At 37.5% G+C, this 14,822-nt stretch overlaps 1 protein-coding gene across 1 annotated transcript in view; it reads right to left on the bottom strand.

The window, feature by feature from the left end:
• The window catches only part of LOC117992373 (F-box/LRR-repeat protein 7-like), a 45,778-nt gene that overhangs the window by 2,574 nt on the left and 28,382 nt on the right, over positions 1-14,822 (bottom strand). The window contains exons 2-7 of the mRNA XM_034980050.2: positions 7,687-7,917; positions 6,866-7,057; positions 4,654-4,798; positions 2,382-2,567; positions 1,743-1,888; positions 758-931 (exon numbers count right to left, since the gene is read on the bottom strand). Of these exons, the coding sequence (XP_034835941.1) occupies positions 758-931; positions 1,743-1,888; positions 2,382-2,567; positions 4,654-4,798; positions 6,866-7,057; positions 7,687-7,905 (1,062 nt within the window). The 5' untranslated portion in view covers positions 7,906-7,917. The remainder of the gene's footprint in view (positions 1-757; positions 932-1,742; positions 1,889-2,381; positions 2,568-4,653; positions 4,799-6,865; positions 7,058-7,686; positions 7,918-14,822) is intronic.

The following is a 14,822-nucleotide window of genomic DNA, read 5'->3' as shown; positions in this document are numbered from 1 at the left end:
AAATGGTTAACCATGAAAAATCTGGTGATAATCGCTGATAATCTAATAATTCTAAATTAATCGTGGTATGTACCCGTTATCTACATTAAAATAAATCGGTGAAAACATTGAGAATAATTATAATTTAAACCTAAGATAGGTTTAAATTATAATTATTTTCAATATGGGATTGACGATTATCAAGAAACCGTACCTATTATTCTTGGGATAGACGCAAACAGTTCTGGTACTTATTACGTAAACTCTCGTAGCTCATAAATACAATCCTCCAAATTTTTTAAAAACTTGTACATGAAGGCTAATCAAAAGTTCAGACAGGTTCGTTTTTGAGAAGGGTCGGAAACTTCCCGACAAACTTTTTATTTGCTGCTAAATGACAAAACCTCCATACAAACAATGATTTCCAAAATAGTTTGTTGAAAATACCCACGGACTGGAGTAGATAGTTCCAATCAACCATGTTAACGTGGCATGGTGGCATCCTATGGGAATGAAATTTTGTTTATGAGCAAAGGGTAATAAACTTTTTGGTCTGGTGGGAGGCCTCGGCCAGCATTATGACAGAGATAGCAATAGATTTAGACGTGACATTTTAGTTTAGTTTAGAAATCTTGTACAAGAGAATCGGCCCCAATGTGTGGCACAGCTTTAAAAAATAAACGTATTTTCTTTCTTTTCTTTTCTTTAATTTTCGGAATAAAACGTAGTTTGCTTGAGTTTTAATCACTACACTTAATTAGGCAATTAAAATCTTTACCTGTAGTCCTGCTTCCGAAACATCAGTTGCTCCCAAATCAAGAGCTCTTAACCTCGAGCATCCCCTGCCAATCGCTTCCACGCCATCATCACCCAGGGCACCACATCCCCTCGCGTTGAGATATCGGAGCTTATAGCACCGCCTTGCTAACGTCCGGATACCCGAATCTGATATCTGGAACCAAAACCATAAGTACATAGTTAAAATTAGAATAATTGTTGAAGAGAAACTTCTTGAAAGACGTTTTGAGAACAGCCAGAAAGTGAGCTATCCCACTGGACAGTGCGTAGCTATTGTTACACATTTGAGTTAGCAAGACAGATTACAAGATCAATACCCTCATTATAAATGCAAAAGTGTGTTTGTTTGTTGGTTTGTCCTTCAATGACGTCGCAACGGTGCAATGGATTGACGTGATTTTTTGCATGGGTATAGCTAAAGACCTGGAGAGTAATATAGGCTACTATTTATCCCGGGAAATCAAAGAGTTCCCACGGGATTTTTAAAAAACTTAATTCCATGCGAACGACGTCGCGAGCATCAGCTAGTCTTATCGGCATCTCACGGTTTTTTTATTTATTGAAATCTTGCTTTGCAAAACGTCTGTGGAATCAAAATGATCACTACTTTTAGTCCTCGGATCAATTAATTTTATTTCAAGTTCGGTGTTCAACCAAATTAACACAGCGTTTTATGATAATATGCTCTCGAAAGCTTTTTTTTAATGGCGAATAAATAAGCAGGCGGTCACCTGATGTTAAGTGATTACCGCCGCCAATTAACATTTGCAGTACCAATGCGTTGGCGGCATTTCAGGAAATTGTTGGTCCGCCCCTTGAATGAACCCATTTTGTTATCTAATGGGAACACCGCCGAAGGGAATTGGTTCCACAGTTAAGCCCAAAAAATAACAATGAATGCATTTAAGCTAATAGATGGATTGAAATTTGTAATAGCTACTTGTATAAAAATTAACAAAACTTACCTGAGAACATTTAGCAACAGAAATGTATCTTAACGCAGGTCCCAACTTCGCTAATTCGTATAGGCCGAAGTCCGTAACTCCTATACAGTCGGAAACACTCAACTCCTTGAGTGCGCAATATGAAGGTATCCACCGGACACCAGCATCTGTAATTTAATTTAATTTAAATTTGTAACAACTTAATAAACTCTTCTTTGATTTCCATAGTATGCAATATACAGTATTTCAAATACTACTTCCCTGTGAGAAAAGGTGACATATTAATTTAACTGTGAACCTCGTACAATTTTAATCAAACTTACCTGTGACAAGATTACATAATTTCTTAAATAAAATAAATGTTATACGTAAACTAGCTTACGCTAGCAACTTCGTCTGCGTGGAATACACAAATTTGAAACCCCTATTTCGCCCCAGCCCTTTAAGGGTTGAATTTTCAAAAATCCTTTCGTAGCGGATGTATACGTCATAATAGCTATATGCATGCCAAACAGCCCAATCCGTCCAGTAGTTTGAGCTGTGTGTTGATAGATCAGTCAATCAGTCAGTCAGTCAGTCAGCGTTTTCTTTTATATATTTAGATTACTTTTGTTTAATTGTCTTCTAAGATGTGTTAAACTATAAGTAATTAAAACTTACCTGTGACTAGAGTGCATCTTCTGAGGTAAAGATATTGCAATGACGGGCACGTATGAAGCAAGGCACATAGTCCTGCGTCGGTTACTGCGCCGCAATCGGTTAGGTCTATGTATTCTATAGGCGGTCTTCTCGTTGTTAAACGACTCTCTAACCACGCCCATTCTGGCCAGTCCACATTTGGACAACCTGGAATCAAGATAGCCTTTATTATTATAGAAAACAAGAGAATGAGAAATCATCCTAATCCTAATCCTAATAATATTATAAATGTGTGTATGTTTGGATGTTTGGATGTTTGTTACTCAATCACGCAAAAACGGCTGAATAGATTTGGATGAAATTTGGAATGGAAGTAGATTATACCCTGGATTAACACATAGGCCACTTTTTATCCCGGAAATCAAAGAGTTCCCGCGGGATTTTGAAAAATGTAAATCCACGTGGACGAAGTCGCGGGCATCAGCTAGTAGTTATTGAAAAAGAAAATCGGAAAAGAATTGGGAGAAACAAAAAGAAACAGAAATAATCCCAAAAACACAGGGACTGAACAATACGGAGGATGGTCTTAAATAAAATGATTAATGAAGGCGTAAAGTGGCAAAAACAGGTCTTAAGTAAAGTAAAAAATTACTTTTATAATTAGACGAAACTTTGAGGCTTTACACCTAATGTAATTTTTTGGGCGGTATCTTAGACCGACACAATCACTTTTTATTAGAACAGTCGATTCTGCAGGGCAAATTGATCAAGTAAAATTCATCAATGCTTATGTCATATGGGTGCATTGTTTCATTTTTCTATGCATCATGTGGAACGGCAGGGAGACAGACATTTTTAGGGTTCCGTACCTCAAAAGGAAAAAAGGAACCCATATCTGTTTGTCTGTCGTGCCTGTCAAGAAACCTATAGGGTACTTCCCGTTGACCTAGAATCGTAAAATTTGGTAGGTAGGTAGATTTTATAGCACACATAAGGGGAAAATCTGAAAGCCGTGAATTTGTAGTACAAGAAAAAAATGAAATTGTGTTCATGAAAAGATAATTAGTATTTTTAAATTTTCAAAGTAAGATAACCAAGTGGGGTATCATATGACAAGATTACCTGTACATTCTAAAACAGATTTTTATTTATTTTTATGCATAATATTTTATGTCGAAAAAATACCCGAATACGAAACCCTCGGTGTGCGAGTCTGACTCGCACTTGGCCGGTTGTTGGTTGCATGTTTGGTGAAATGTACTTTCACGCGCGCGGTTTGAGCCACCATTTGTTACTTAAAAGGTTTCTTACACAAACAATTAGCTTCAAAATCAAAGTCAAGCCTGTTCACATCAAAGAACTTCGTAAACATAATTTAAGTTTAACAATTTGAGATTATCCATTGGAATAATTGTAAAAGTTCAATTCTTGTTATAACTTTCATGAATTTCTCGATTCATAATTTAATAGATGAGATATTGTGAACAATGGTGGTTTAATTATGAATTCTTAAAGTTTTTTAATCAATTCAATAAGCCGGAGTACTGTTTTTATTTATGAGAGCAATCTTTTAACAAAATATGAGGCCTAACCTTAGCTTATAGGTATTTATATACACGAACCCATCATCCTTAAACCAAATACTAAGGGATAGAGTAGGGATATGATATTACATACATACAGGTACATACAGGTTCGATGAAGCCGTCTAGATAAAGCAATCGTGCGGTAAGTGCGGGACATACAGTAGCGACACTTTGAAGCTATCGAAACTACTTTCAAAGGCCCATATCACATATTATGCAGCTCTTTGAACGAGAAATGACATACCTATTTGCTTTTTACTATATTTTATAATTTTTATAGTGTTTTACCTACACTTCAAGGAAATCTCTATATATGTATAAAAATTAATCGCTGAATGTGTTGCTGATCGCAAATCTCGAGAACAGCTGAACCGATTTCGCTAATTCTTTTTTCATAATATTCCTTGAAGTACGGGGATGGTTCTTACGGAGAGAAAAATTTAAAATAATTGAATCGACTGTTAGGCTGAACGAAGTTCGCCAGGGCAGCTAGTTTCTAAATAATTTTAAATACATATCAAAAATTTCGGACCGGCAGGAATCGAACCCGCGTCTCCTGGGATCGCGCCCGACGCTCTGACCACTAAGCTACGGTTCGCTTGCTGCCAGTGACAAAATTGTTCACTCAGTACTGAAGCGACTGTTTATGCCATCTAGTGGCGACACTTTGCAGCTATCGAAACTACTTTGAAGTTAATTGAACTTACCTGTCAGATCTATATGCCTTAAATCGACCAAGTCCGTGATGATGGGCGCGAGTGCCCTAGCGTCCATAGTGTTGGAGCCTGTTAAAGCTATGTGTGTCAGATTTCTAAACGTTGCTACTAGCAGTTGAGCTCCAGCCACTGTCACCTGTAACATTAAAAACGATTTTTTTTACTAATTCAGAGACTCTTGACGATTCTAAAGAGCCTAGTGGCGTGACAAATAAAAAAAGCTTATTTAAATGTCTCTTTTGACTTCCGCTGGAGCAAGTTACCATCTACTGATAGAGTTGTACCGTCAAGCAATGGCAGTTCCGTACTAAACGTGGATCTACGATAGTGCTTGCGTTAGGGCATAGAATCATCGATTTACCAATCGCTGTATAGAATGCATCGCCACTTGCTCGTACCGTCAGGTGAGATTTTCATCGAATAAAAAATTTGTCTGCCTAGTGATCATCATCATCATGGTCAACCCATTGTCGGTCCACTACTGAGGTCGAGTCTCTCTCTACCCCGTTGGCCCAGTGGAGATTGACAGACTTCACACGCCTTTGAGAACATTATAGAGAACTCTCAGGCAAGCCAGTTTCCTCACACATAACTCCGAAAAGTTAGAGACGCGTGTCAGGGATCGAACTCTCGACTCCCGAATTCAAGGCCAACGTCTTAACTACCCGACTATCACCACTTCTCCAATTGTAGATGTCTCCGTGTATTTTTAACCCATCGTCCTACCAAAGGCTTCAAGTTTCAGGAATGAGTCACAGGAGTACGACAATTATTTATTATCGTCCGACGATTGGGGGTTTCATCTAACGACCTTTCGCTTTTTGGCAAGATTTAGTAGAATAATAAATCTTGTCACAACCAAGTCGAGTCAAAATCCAATCTTGAAAAAAATAGTGAAAGAAGATCGACTCATATCCACTATCAAAAACCAGTCAAGTACGAGTCGGACTCGCACACGACGGGTTCCGTACCATCGTACAAGATATACGTAGGTACTCAGTACTTTTATGTAGAACAAATTATTTTTTTCGTAAACACATTTAAGTTTTTTTTGTGATGTAAGCAAAAATTTTCGATTTTTGGACTTTTTCGTTACTTGTGCTATAAGACCTACCTACCTGCAAAATTTCATGATTCTAGGTCAACGGGAAGTATCCTATAGATTACCTTGACAGACACGACAGATGGACAGACGTACAGACAGACTACAAAGTGTCTGGGTATAAGGGTTCCTTTTTTCCTTTTGAGGTACGGAACCCTAAAAAACCTGAAATCTATTAATCCGAATGTCAGCCAGCCTAGCCAAGTCTGTGTGAATTAGACAAATGGAACGTCCAGAACTGGCTAGACAAGAATTGCCAAAATTTTGGAAGCATTATACCGTTACTAATGAGTCGGAATACACAATGAAAGAACATGATATATGTTATAATTCATAATATAATATGAGATGGCAATTATTAGATGATATTGTTATACAGTAGTTACCTATTAGCAGCCTAGAGGATAACTCTACATATTTTTATAACTGTGGAAGTCCTTTTTCACGGAGAAAATTTTTCCTTTTAGAAAAACGTTGAAACAAACAAAAACAATTTTATCAATAGGCTGCGTTTCAATTTAGTTTAAAATGATTTCATTTGGCACCTAGTTTTTTAGTCTCTATTTTGCCCATTATTATATGAAATCGGGTTTATTGCACCAGCTTAAATCTGATTCAGCTAGGTCTGAATTTTATGTGGGAAAAACGGAGACCAAATAATAATTCAGTATAATACAGATTTTAATCAAAAGAGATGAATTTAGGAGCCAGCCAGCCAGGAATTATTAAGTTTCCTCTCAATTGCTAACTGGATTTTGCGTGAGATAATGTTTTAGTGTGAGATAAGCAAAAATGCAGGAGTTACAGATTACAAAGTATTTAGTTGTACTACGGCTATGTTCATTGATGCATTAATATGAGTTTCATCATGATCAACCCATCGCCGGCTCACTACCGAGCATGGGTCTCCTCTCAGAGTAAGAAGGGTTTTTGGCTATTGTCGACCACGCTGGCCAAGTGCGGATTGGCAGACTTCACACACCTTGAGAACATTATGGAGAACTCTCAATCTCGCAGATTTCCTTAAGATGTTTTTGTTCACTGATTCCGTCTCATAATATGAGCTTCTAAAGAAGAAAATGATAAGTAAGGTTATCTTACAGCACAAGTCTTCGACCGCCACTCCCGAACAGCACTGACGCAAGGTCCAGCCCTTGCCCCAGCACATCTAGCTGCTACTTCTAAAGGACCAGCTGCCCGTATCCTTCTCCAAGGTTCTGGCCTCGCTGACAACCTGGCGACGAAGCGGGACCATCGTCGGCATACGCGGGACATGCGGCAGAGATCTGATACCTGAAATTAAACAGATTTTTTTTAGTTCAAGATTCGATTTTAGCGACAGGTAGCCTGGATAAGTGACCGACAGTCGTGATCCAATTAATTTGGCCTTTACCTTCCTCTTGTTTCTAAGAGCAGGGAGGAAATGAGAATTCAAGAAGCCCAAAAGCCGGCAGTTAAATCGCCATCTGAATAATAATTACCAATAAATATTCAAACTCTTCCGCTTACCTACCCTGGCTTTTGGTCTTACACTATCCGTATTATTTATTATAGCGAACTTGTGGTCGTTTGTTGGTTTCTCCTTCCTTTGGTATGTCGTAAGGGGGAAACTACTCGACGTGGTTTTTTGCATGGATATACGAGTAATTAAAGACCTGGAGTGACAGAGGCTACTTTTTCTCTTGCAAAATGAAAGTGTTTTTACGGGATTTTTCAAGACACAATTTCACCCAGACGAAGTATTATATTATAGTATACGCTTGTATTCGTATAATGGTATAAAAATTAGTTTAGATTTTAGCTCAATTAAGTAACTCATAGGCACTAAGTACTCATTGGGACCCCAACGTCTACTTATCGGTTTCGAACTATGTGCTCTGCCCATTGCCACTTCAGATTCCACATAGTTTAAAGAAAATTACCTCAAGATAAGACAATATCCTCAGCCACAAAGCGTCAGTTAAGGTGTTATCTCTGCGTCTCCTTGAAGGTGGTCCGCAATCAGCCAAGGTATGGTAGCCCTGGTCTAAGCTAAGTTCACTCAGATCAGCAGCAAGGGAGATGGTGGGCTCCGGAGGCGGTGGGGGCCTTCGTCTCGCCCCTCCACACACCCCTGGACCGGAGCAGCTCCCGGTTGACATGGTGCAGGAGATCTGAAAAGGAACCTTCTGTTAATACTTTGGGCCTTGGTTTTTATTCTAATAAGGAACCCATTGTTGAGGTACCTATTTGGAGAATATTTATTAGCCGCAACGGTAATTCAAGTCGTTTTACTTAGATATTTTATACTTTTTATCCTAAATAGTATGTACATTGTGCATGCCAAGGCAGTATTTTACATTTATTCTACACTAGCGTGCGTGTAGCGACCCGCCCTGGCTTCGCACGGGTAGCTTATTACAATTTTCGTAGGGATCTTCTAATTTTTTTGAAAATAAAATATAGCCAGCCATAATTTACTCAAGAATAATAAGTCTAAGAGTTTTCTAACAAGTTAAAGAGTTTTTGTAAAGTGGTGATAATAAAAACAAAAAAAGTACCCGGCTGAGTTTGTTGTTGGCTCTTCTCAGACCTGGGCGCGTTTGGAACCCTCGTAGCTTTAGTTTTAAGTTTGTGTAAAAATAATCACTACTACATCTTACAAATCCAACAACTGACAATCAAAAAGTGTAATTTATTACTTAGTAATTTAGTGTATATATATACCTTGAATAATTTATTTGATTTGATTTGAATAGTGTAGCTTTCTACTGGTGAAAGAATTTTCAAAATCGGTTTAGTAGTTCTAGAGATTAGTAGTAGAATAAAAACAAACATCTTTACAATATTAGTTTTAGATTTGTGATTAATGATTATCACTTGACTACCGATCCGATATCACGTCCGATAGGCAATGATGAGGTAAAAATTCGAACGCGCTTGCCTAAAAGATCTCTCTAGCCTATCTAGCCTAATGGAGACCAATAATGAAATCAATATAGGCAAAAAATTGCCTATCCATCAATCTCAAACCTAACCAATAACTCTTATAGCCTCAATCTTTGAAATAGAGGCTTAAAGTAATCTGTTTGAGGATTTTCTCTAGAAATCTTGCTGAAGGTTAAGAGGATATTCGCTGGCTGTCGTAAAAATTCGACTCAATTTACCTGTAGGCTTAGTTAAGACTAGCGTACCCGCCTTGGCTTCACTCGAGTAGAAGGTTTGTAGTTTGATGTTTGAACCTTAGATGAATCAGTACCCTTATCATCAGTACCCTTAGGTATTATAAATGCGAAAGTGTGTTTGTTTGTTGGTTTATGGTAAAATCAAAAAGTTCCCACGGGATTTTTAAAAACCTAAATCCACGCGTACGAAGTCGCGGGCATCAGCTAGTTATTCTATAATTCCTCTAAGGTTTGAACATGAGGTCAGGGAGATATATTTTACTAGAGCATTTAATATCCCGCAAATTGCCCTAATCGGGCTAGCACCTTATAGCATCATCCTTCTCTATTAGGGGTTGATTCGCAAAGTTATTCACAAAACTAACTTATACCTAATTTTCAGTTTTAGTCGCATAGCTGTAAAGCACAGAAGGATAGTAAAAACGTTGAAAATTTACGACGAGTCATAATCGTTCCACCCTCTTCGGCGGGGAGGGGCAATGCACGCACAACAGACGGAAACGTTTAAGTGCGGAAACCAGCCCAGAGCGAAGAAGAAGAATCGTTCCACCCAGGTACTCATAGACCATAGTCCCACAGGACATAATATATGTATACAGGATGATAATTTGGGAAGGCGGAAAGCGAAAATTTATGCAATAATTCATCATTATCATCACTAACCCATCATCGCCTGCTCAGTAGTAGATGATCAGACGGTCTCTTCTAAGAATGAAATGCAGATTGGCAGACGGTTTAATTAAACAGAGGCTACACCCATCCACCTTACTTATATTATACAATGCACGTGTTGAACGTCACTTTAAACTGCGCCTAAATAATAATAATAATAATAGCCTGTAATAAGGCTATTATTTGCAACATTCCATTTTAATTCATCGATATTATTACAAGCTGACCGCGGCCTCGCTCTCGTGGGAATTAAAAAAATCTTTTCTTATAATGTCTACATTATAAACGGAACTTTTTTGAATGGGCGTTGATAAGCCGGTCAGTGAGTGAGTCAGAACTTTTCTTTTTATTAAAAAGTGATATTTGTAACTAGATTAAAAATATCACTTTTTAAGAAAAAGTATTAGACGGAGTCAGAAGCTCTTAATAGTTAAATCTTCAAATTAAAAAGTCGTGGTCCCTCGCTCCTGATTTCTTCGTCTACAATAGTTTACGCCTAGCTGACCACTCTCATAACACCACCTTGTATAAAGGCATCCGCTAGCTATTATTACTTGTGCCAACATAAATATTCAATGAAATACGACAGAACGAGTCCAACATTATGGTTATGAAAATAAAACATCCCCGTAATGTTTATAAGACTGTCAAGATGTTGGTTACATAATTTATTGGACAATTAAATTTTCAAATTGCTCTACGGATATAAACCCAGAGAGGTATAGTACACTAGCTGGTGACCAAGAGGATCCATCGTGCTTTTTTCAGTAAATTATTGTTTTTGATATCTGTGTCAATGCTATCTTTAACATAATGTTACTAGCTTTTTCCCGGGACTTCGCCCGTGTGAAAATCCCGTTGGAACTTCTCAAAAGCCTTTCTCAATGAGAGTTATAAAAAGAACCTACATGCAAATCTCAAATTTGGTAACTCAGTGGTTTGAGATGTATGTTGATACATTAATCAGTAAGTCAGTTTCCCCTTATAGACTTATATAAATACTAGATAACGGTACTCTTATGATGTATAAAAAGAATAAAAAATATAATTGATATTCATAACTTTTACCTAAAAAAAAGTTTTCTTTCATTACTTTTTACGATGTATGAGATCTGTATCTCTATGTCCGTAACTCAGTGTACAAACCGATGTAATTGCAGACCGTAGTATGGGTTGAATCGCTATATTTTAAGCCTGGTTGCACCCTGCGGCGTTGCCTACTTTAAATGGCTCTTTATTATAGCATTTTTCCAGCCTATTCAATTTCCAGCTAATTCAACTATTATTAGAGAAGACGATAAGCACGCTTTTTTATAATCTGAAATGAGCTATTTAATAAAAACAAATTAATCATAATTATTCATAGTGATAAGTTTGTTTTAATTTAAGATTCATTAATGATTAGGTAAAATTAGAGTGATTTTTAATTTAATTTGACTTTTAAAACAAAATAGGTACCTACATGCATTATTAATGGGCAAGCAAGATATCGGATCTAATTCTAAACTTGGTGAATAAAAAGATTAGAGGACTTGAAAAAGTTGTTTATTTGACAGCAAGATAATTAATTATTAGTAAACCACTTTAGAGGAGACAAGATTTATCATCATACTTCTTGCGACTATTTCTTAATCGAATTGATTTATAGGGAAAATTCTATGATTGTAGACTTAAAAATATTCATATCAATCATTCAGAGCATAGCATTATTGAGTTGAACGTAATGTCTTACAATGGATGTATAAATCAATCGCGGATGTCATATGTGACTGTAGGGACGAGGGTGCATCGACGTCGTACTTGTTGCATAATGACAAATCGATCGGGACCTACCGTTTTGCTCATACCAATTATGGGAACATTGTTTCAATCGTCTTCTATTTTGCTCACAACATCATATTATCCTAAGGTTGCCTGGAAGAGATCGCTATTTTAGCGATAAGGTCGCCTATTGTACTTGTAAACATCTTTGTTATATTTCTATTGATTTGGTTTTGGTGTACAATAAAGAATATTTTACTTTTTACTTTTTATCCTAAGTCGACCAAGAGAGTTGACACATTATTAGAACAGCAATTGTCATGCAAAATAGACTCGACCTGAAAGACTTACAACTAACGGTCAAAAAGTACTTATACGAGTCAAGCGCGACTACAAGGGCTCTTATTATGATTATATATGATTTGTTCGGTTTTATACAAAAATTATTACAACTTTTTTGTTATTGTCGCGTTACAAAAAGTCTGTCTATCTATCTGAGCCTTTTTTGATGAACTTTTCTTAAGTAGCTTATTATATATAGATATATGTATAATAAACTAGATGATGCCCAATTCGTCCGCGTGGATTTTGATTCTGAATTTCTTGATTTTCCAGAGTAAAAAGTAACCTATGTCCTCGGGATATAAGCTAACTCTGTACCAAATTTCATCAAAATCGGTTATACTGTTTTAATTTGTGGTTTTACGCTAAAGTTGTCCATAACTATAACATAAATGATGCGTCCTACTTCTAAAGGATTTTAGATTACCCAGTACAAGAAACGGGTTGTCCTCATACACAGTAGAAATGTCGGTGTCTTGTTTCGGTATGACACAATTACATACAATGGTCCAATGCAGGGCATAAAGGGCACACACATGTTAATCATGGTTGTATCTATTGGGCAAGACCACAGAGAATTTAACCTCAAGAGTACGCATATACAAGGTTTTGCATGAAAACAAAATCGTAAATTGTTGGCGAGGGACAGGGCGATGCTTTGTTGTGATTGGTGGACTCAAAAGTCACGTAATCAAGGCAATGTGAGGAATGAGGGTACCTAACGAGCATGGGCCGACTTTTATGCTAAGCAACTGCCTAAGCTTGGCGATCGGGGGTGTCCGGCTATTAGGCGTCTATAGGTGGTGGTCTGTGGGCAAGACAAATCTTCGACCGCAAGCTAATCGCTTCTGCGATTTGTATAATCTATCCATACTAATATTACAAATACGAAAGTATGTCAATCTGTCTGTCTCTCCAACTGTCTGTGTGTTACCTCTTCCTCTACCTAATGGATAAAAAGAGGAAAACTGAATAACTGACTTAAGTTATTAACAGTCAAACTTACAGTGTAAACAGCTGGGTATAGAAATCTGAGTTTTCGTATTCGTATATGTTCTAAGTTTCTTTTACGTAGATTCTTACTAAGAAAGCATTTTCAGCCGAGCCGCAGTTATTTATAAGGGGTGATATAGAACTTAATAGACGAAATATATCTTTAAGCGGGTAAATAATCGAGAATCGTTGGAACAGAATCGATCGTAAATCGGAAACAATCGCCACACAATATTTTAGCATCGATGTCCCGGAGATCACGTCTTAGGAATCAAATAAATTGCGAATACCGAGTGTAGGCGGATGGCGGTTCGGTTTGAAGGAAAGGAGGCTGCGATTTTTACGAAATCCTACAGTTTTCAGTCGCTCTTATTGGTTAGACAATAAGGGGTATTATCGAATGGGGTTCGAGACAATGTTGTGTCTCGTAATATTTATCGACATCAATCTCAGAGTATTCCGAACACTCGAGTGCAATAAATCGTTTTATAATCATAGTGAAGACAGGATTGTAGGCGATGAGTGATGCGGGGTCGGTGACCGTCTTCGTAATATAATTATGTTATCTTGGCAATCTTCGCGAATGCCCGTAGGCTACGAGACAAGTTTGGAAAGGTTGAAACTGCTAAAATGTTCTTTTGGGATCGGATCTCATTATGAAAGGAGAACGGAAACGGGAAAAAAATAATTAAATAGAATTTAATTTAAAGTGAAAACTTTTATCTGATCGATTACGGAAAAGCTGCACCAATCATTGCTACAATCTGAATTTATGTGATTGGCTGAATTTATGTATTTAGGTATTCTCAACTAGCTAGCTCAGACAATGTCGGCCAATCGATCCCCAGAAAGTTGTGTGCTGCTTTGTGTTTAAAAATTGAAAATTGGTACCTACTCAGAAATGAAAGCTGTTAGTAGGTTCTGCTGAAAGCATAGGTAACCACTTAATGACACTTTCATTAGCATAGCATCTCGCTGACGCAACATTGATGTTTTTCATCATCATCATCATCATCATGATCAATCCATCGCTGGCCCACTACTGAGCACAGGTCTTCTCTCAGAATGAAAAAGAAAGGGAAGAGGAATTTGCATCTAGTTTTCATTTCAACCAAAAATCAAGTCAAGTAAAGTAAAAATCATTTGCCACAAGTGAAAAGGTATTTGTTAACAAAAATATTTACAAAAAAGTTTTACAATTACAACAGTTTTAACTTTATGCACTTCTGATTACACTACCATTCAATTTAGTCAGTTTTATATTATGAAAGACATAAGTAGGGACTCCATAATTAAGGCACCATTAAGTTCATAACCGTGATTGAAGTTTACTTCTAAATAATTGTCTGATCGATAGCTCCCGATTAAAATGTCCAATTGATACGCCTGAGTACTGACTAGTGCTTAGTGTATTTAGGTTAATAACATGCTCTGAGATGGCGCCAGCGCAGGCCCACGCATCGCCCTTGGCTGCAACTAGTGTTTGCTTAAATTAACTTGTACTTACTGTCCAATGCGTCATGTTTCAATGGGCTTAATGGGTTTCTTACGAAATGTTCTGATACCTTCAGGCGTAACATAGGCAGTGCCAGTGGTCCGACCGCCGACGATGAACGAGAAACGAGTAGAACTAGAAACTATAAACGAGTTGGCGATCAGCGGGAAGCGAGTGTGTAGTTTCGATAGTTTTGTCGCCGGGCTATAAGCGAGTGTGCAAGTGCGACGAGCGGTTACCCAGAGCCGTAAAGCCAGTTGAAGAAAAAAACAGAGTTAATTCCATAACTGTACTGATTTTTTGAGTACTTACGAAACACTAATAACACGTACTTAATTACTAAGATTACTATGTTTAATTGGTAGGCATACTCCATCTCAATCGACCTAATACTATAACGACATGTCACCAGTCGCCGTCACCGACGCGAAGCTGATAACATCATTAAACTGAGCTATTCAGATCACTGACTTGGTCTCTATGTGAATGACAACTTTCACTATCTTGACTAGTATAATATTTACTCAGTATTATTTTTTATTTATCACTAGACTAGCTGATGCCCGCGACTTCGTACGCGTGGATTTAGATTTTTAAAAATCCCTTGGGAACTCATCAATTTTCCGGGATG

The sequence above is a fragment of the Maniola hyperantus genome, chromosome 21, assembly GCF_902806685.2.
Source record: "Maniola hyperantus chromosome 21, iAphHyp1.2, whole genome shotgun sequence".
In the NCBI taxonomy this organism is placed as follows: domain Eukaryota; kingdom Metazoa; phylum Arthropoda; class Insecta; order Lepidoptera; family Nymphalidae; genus Maniola; species Maniola hyperantus.
This window is presented reverse-complemented; position numbering and strand designations above follow the sequence as displayed.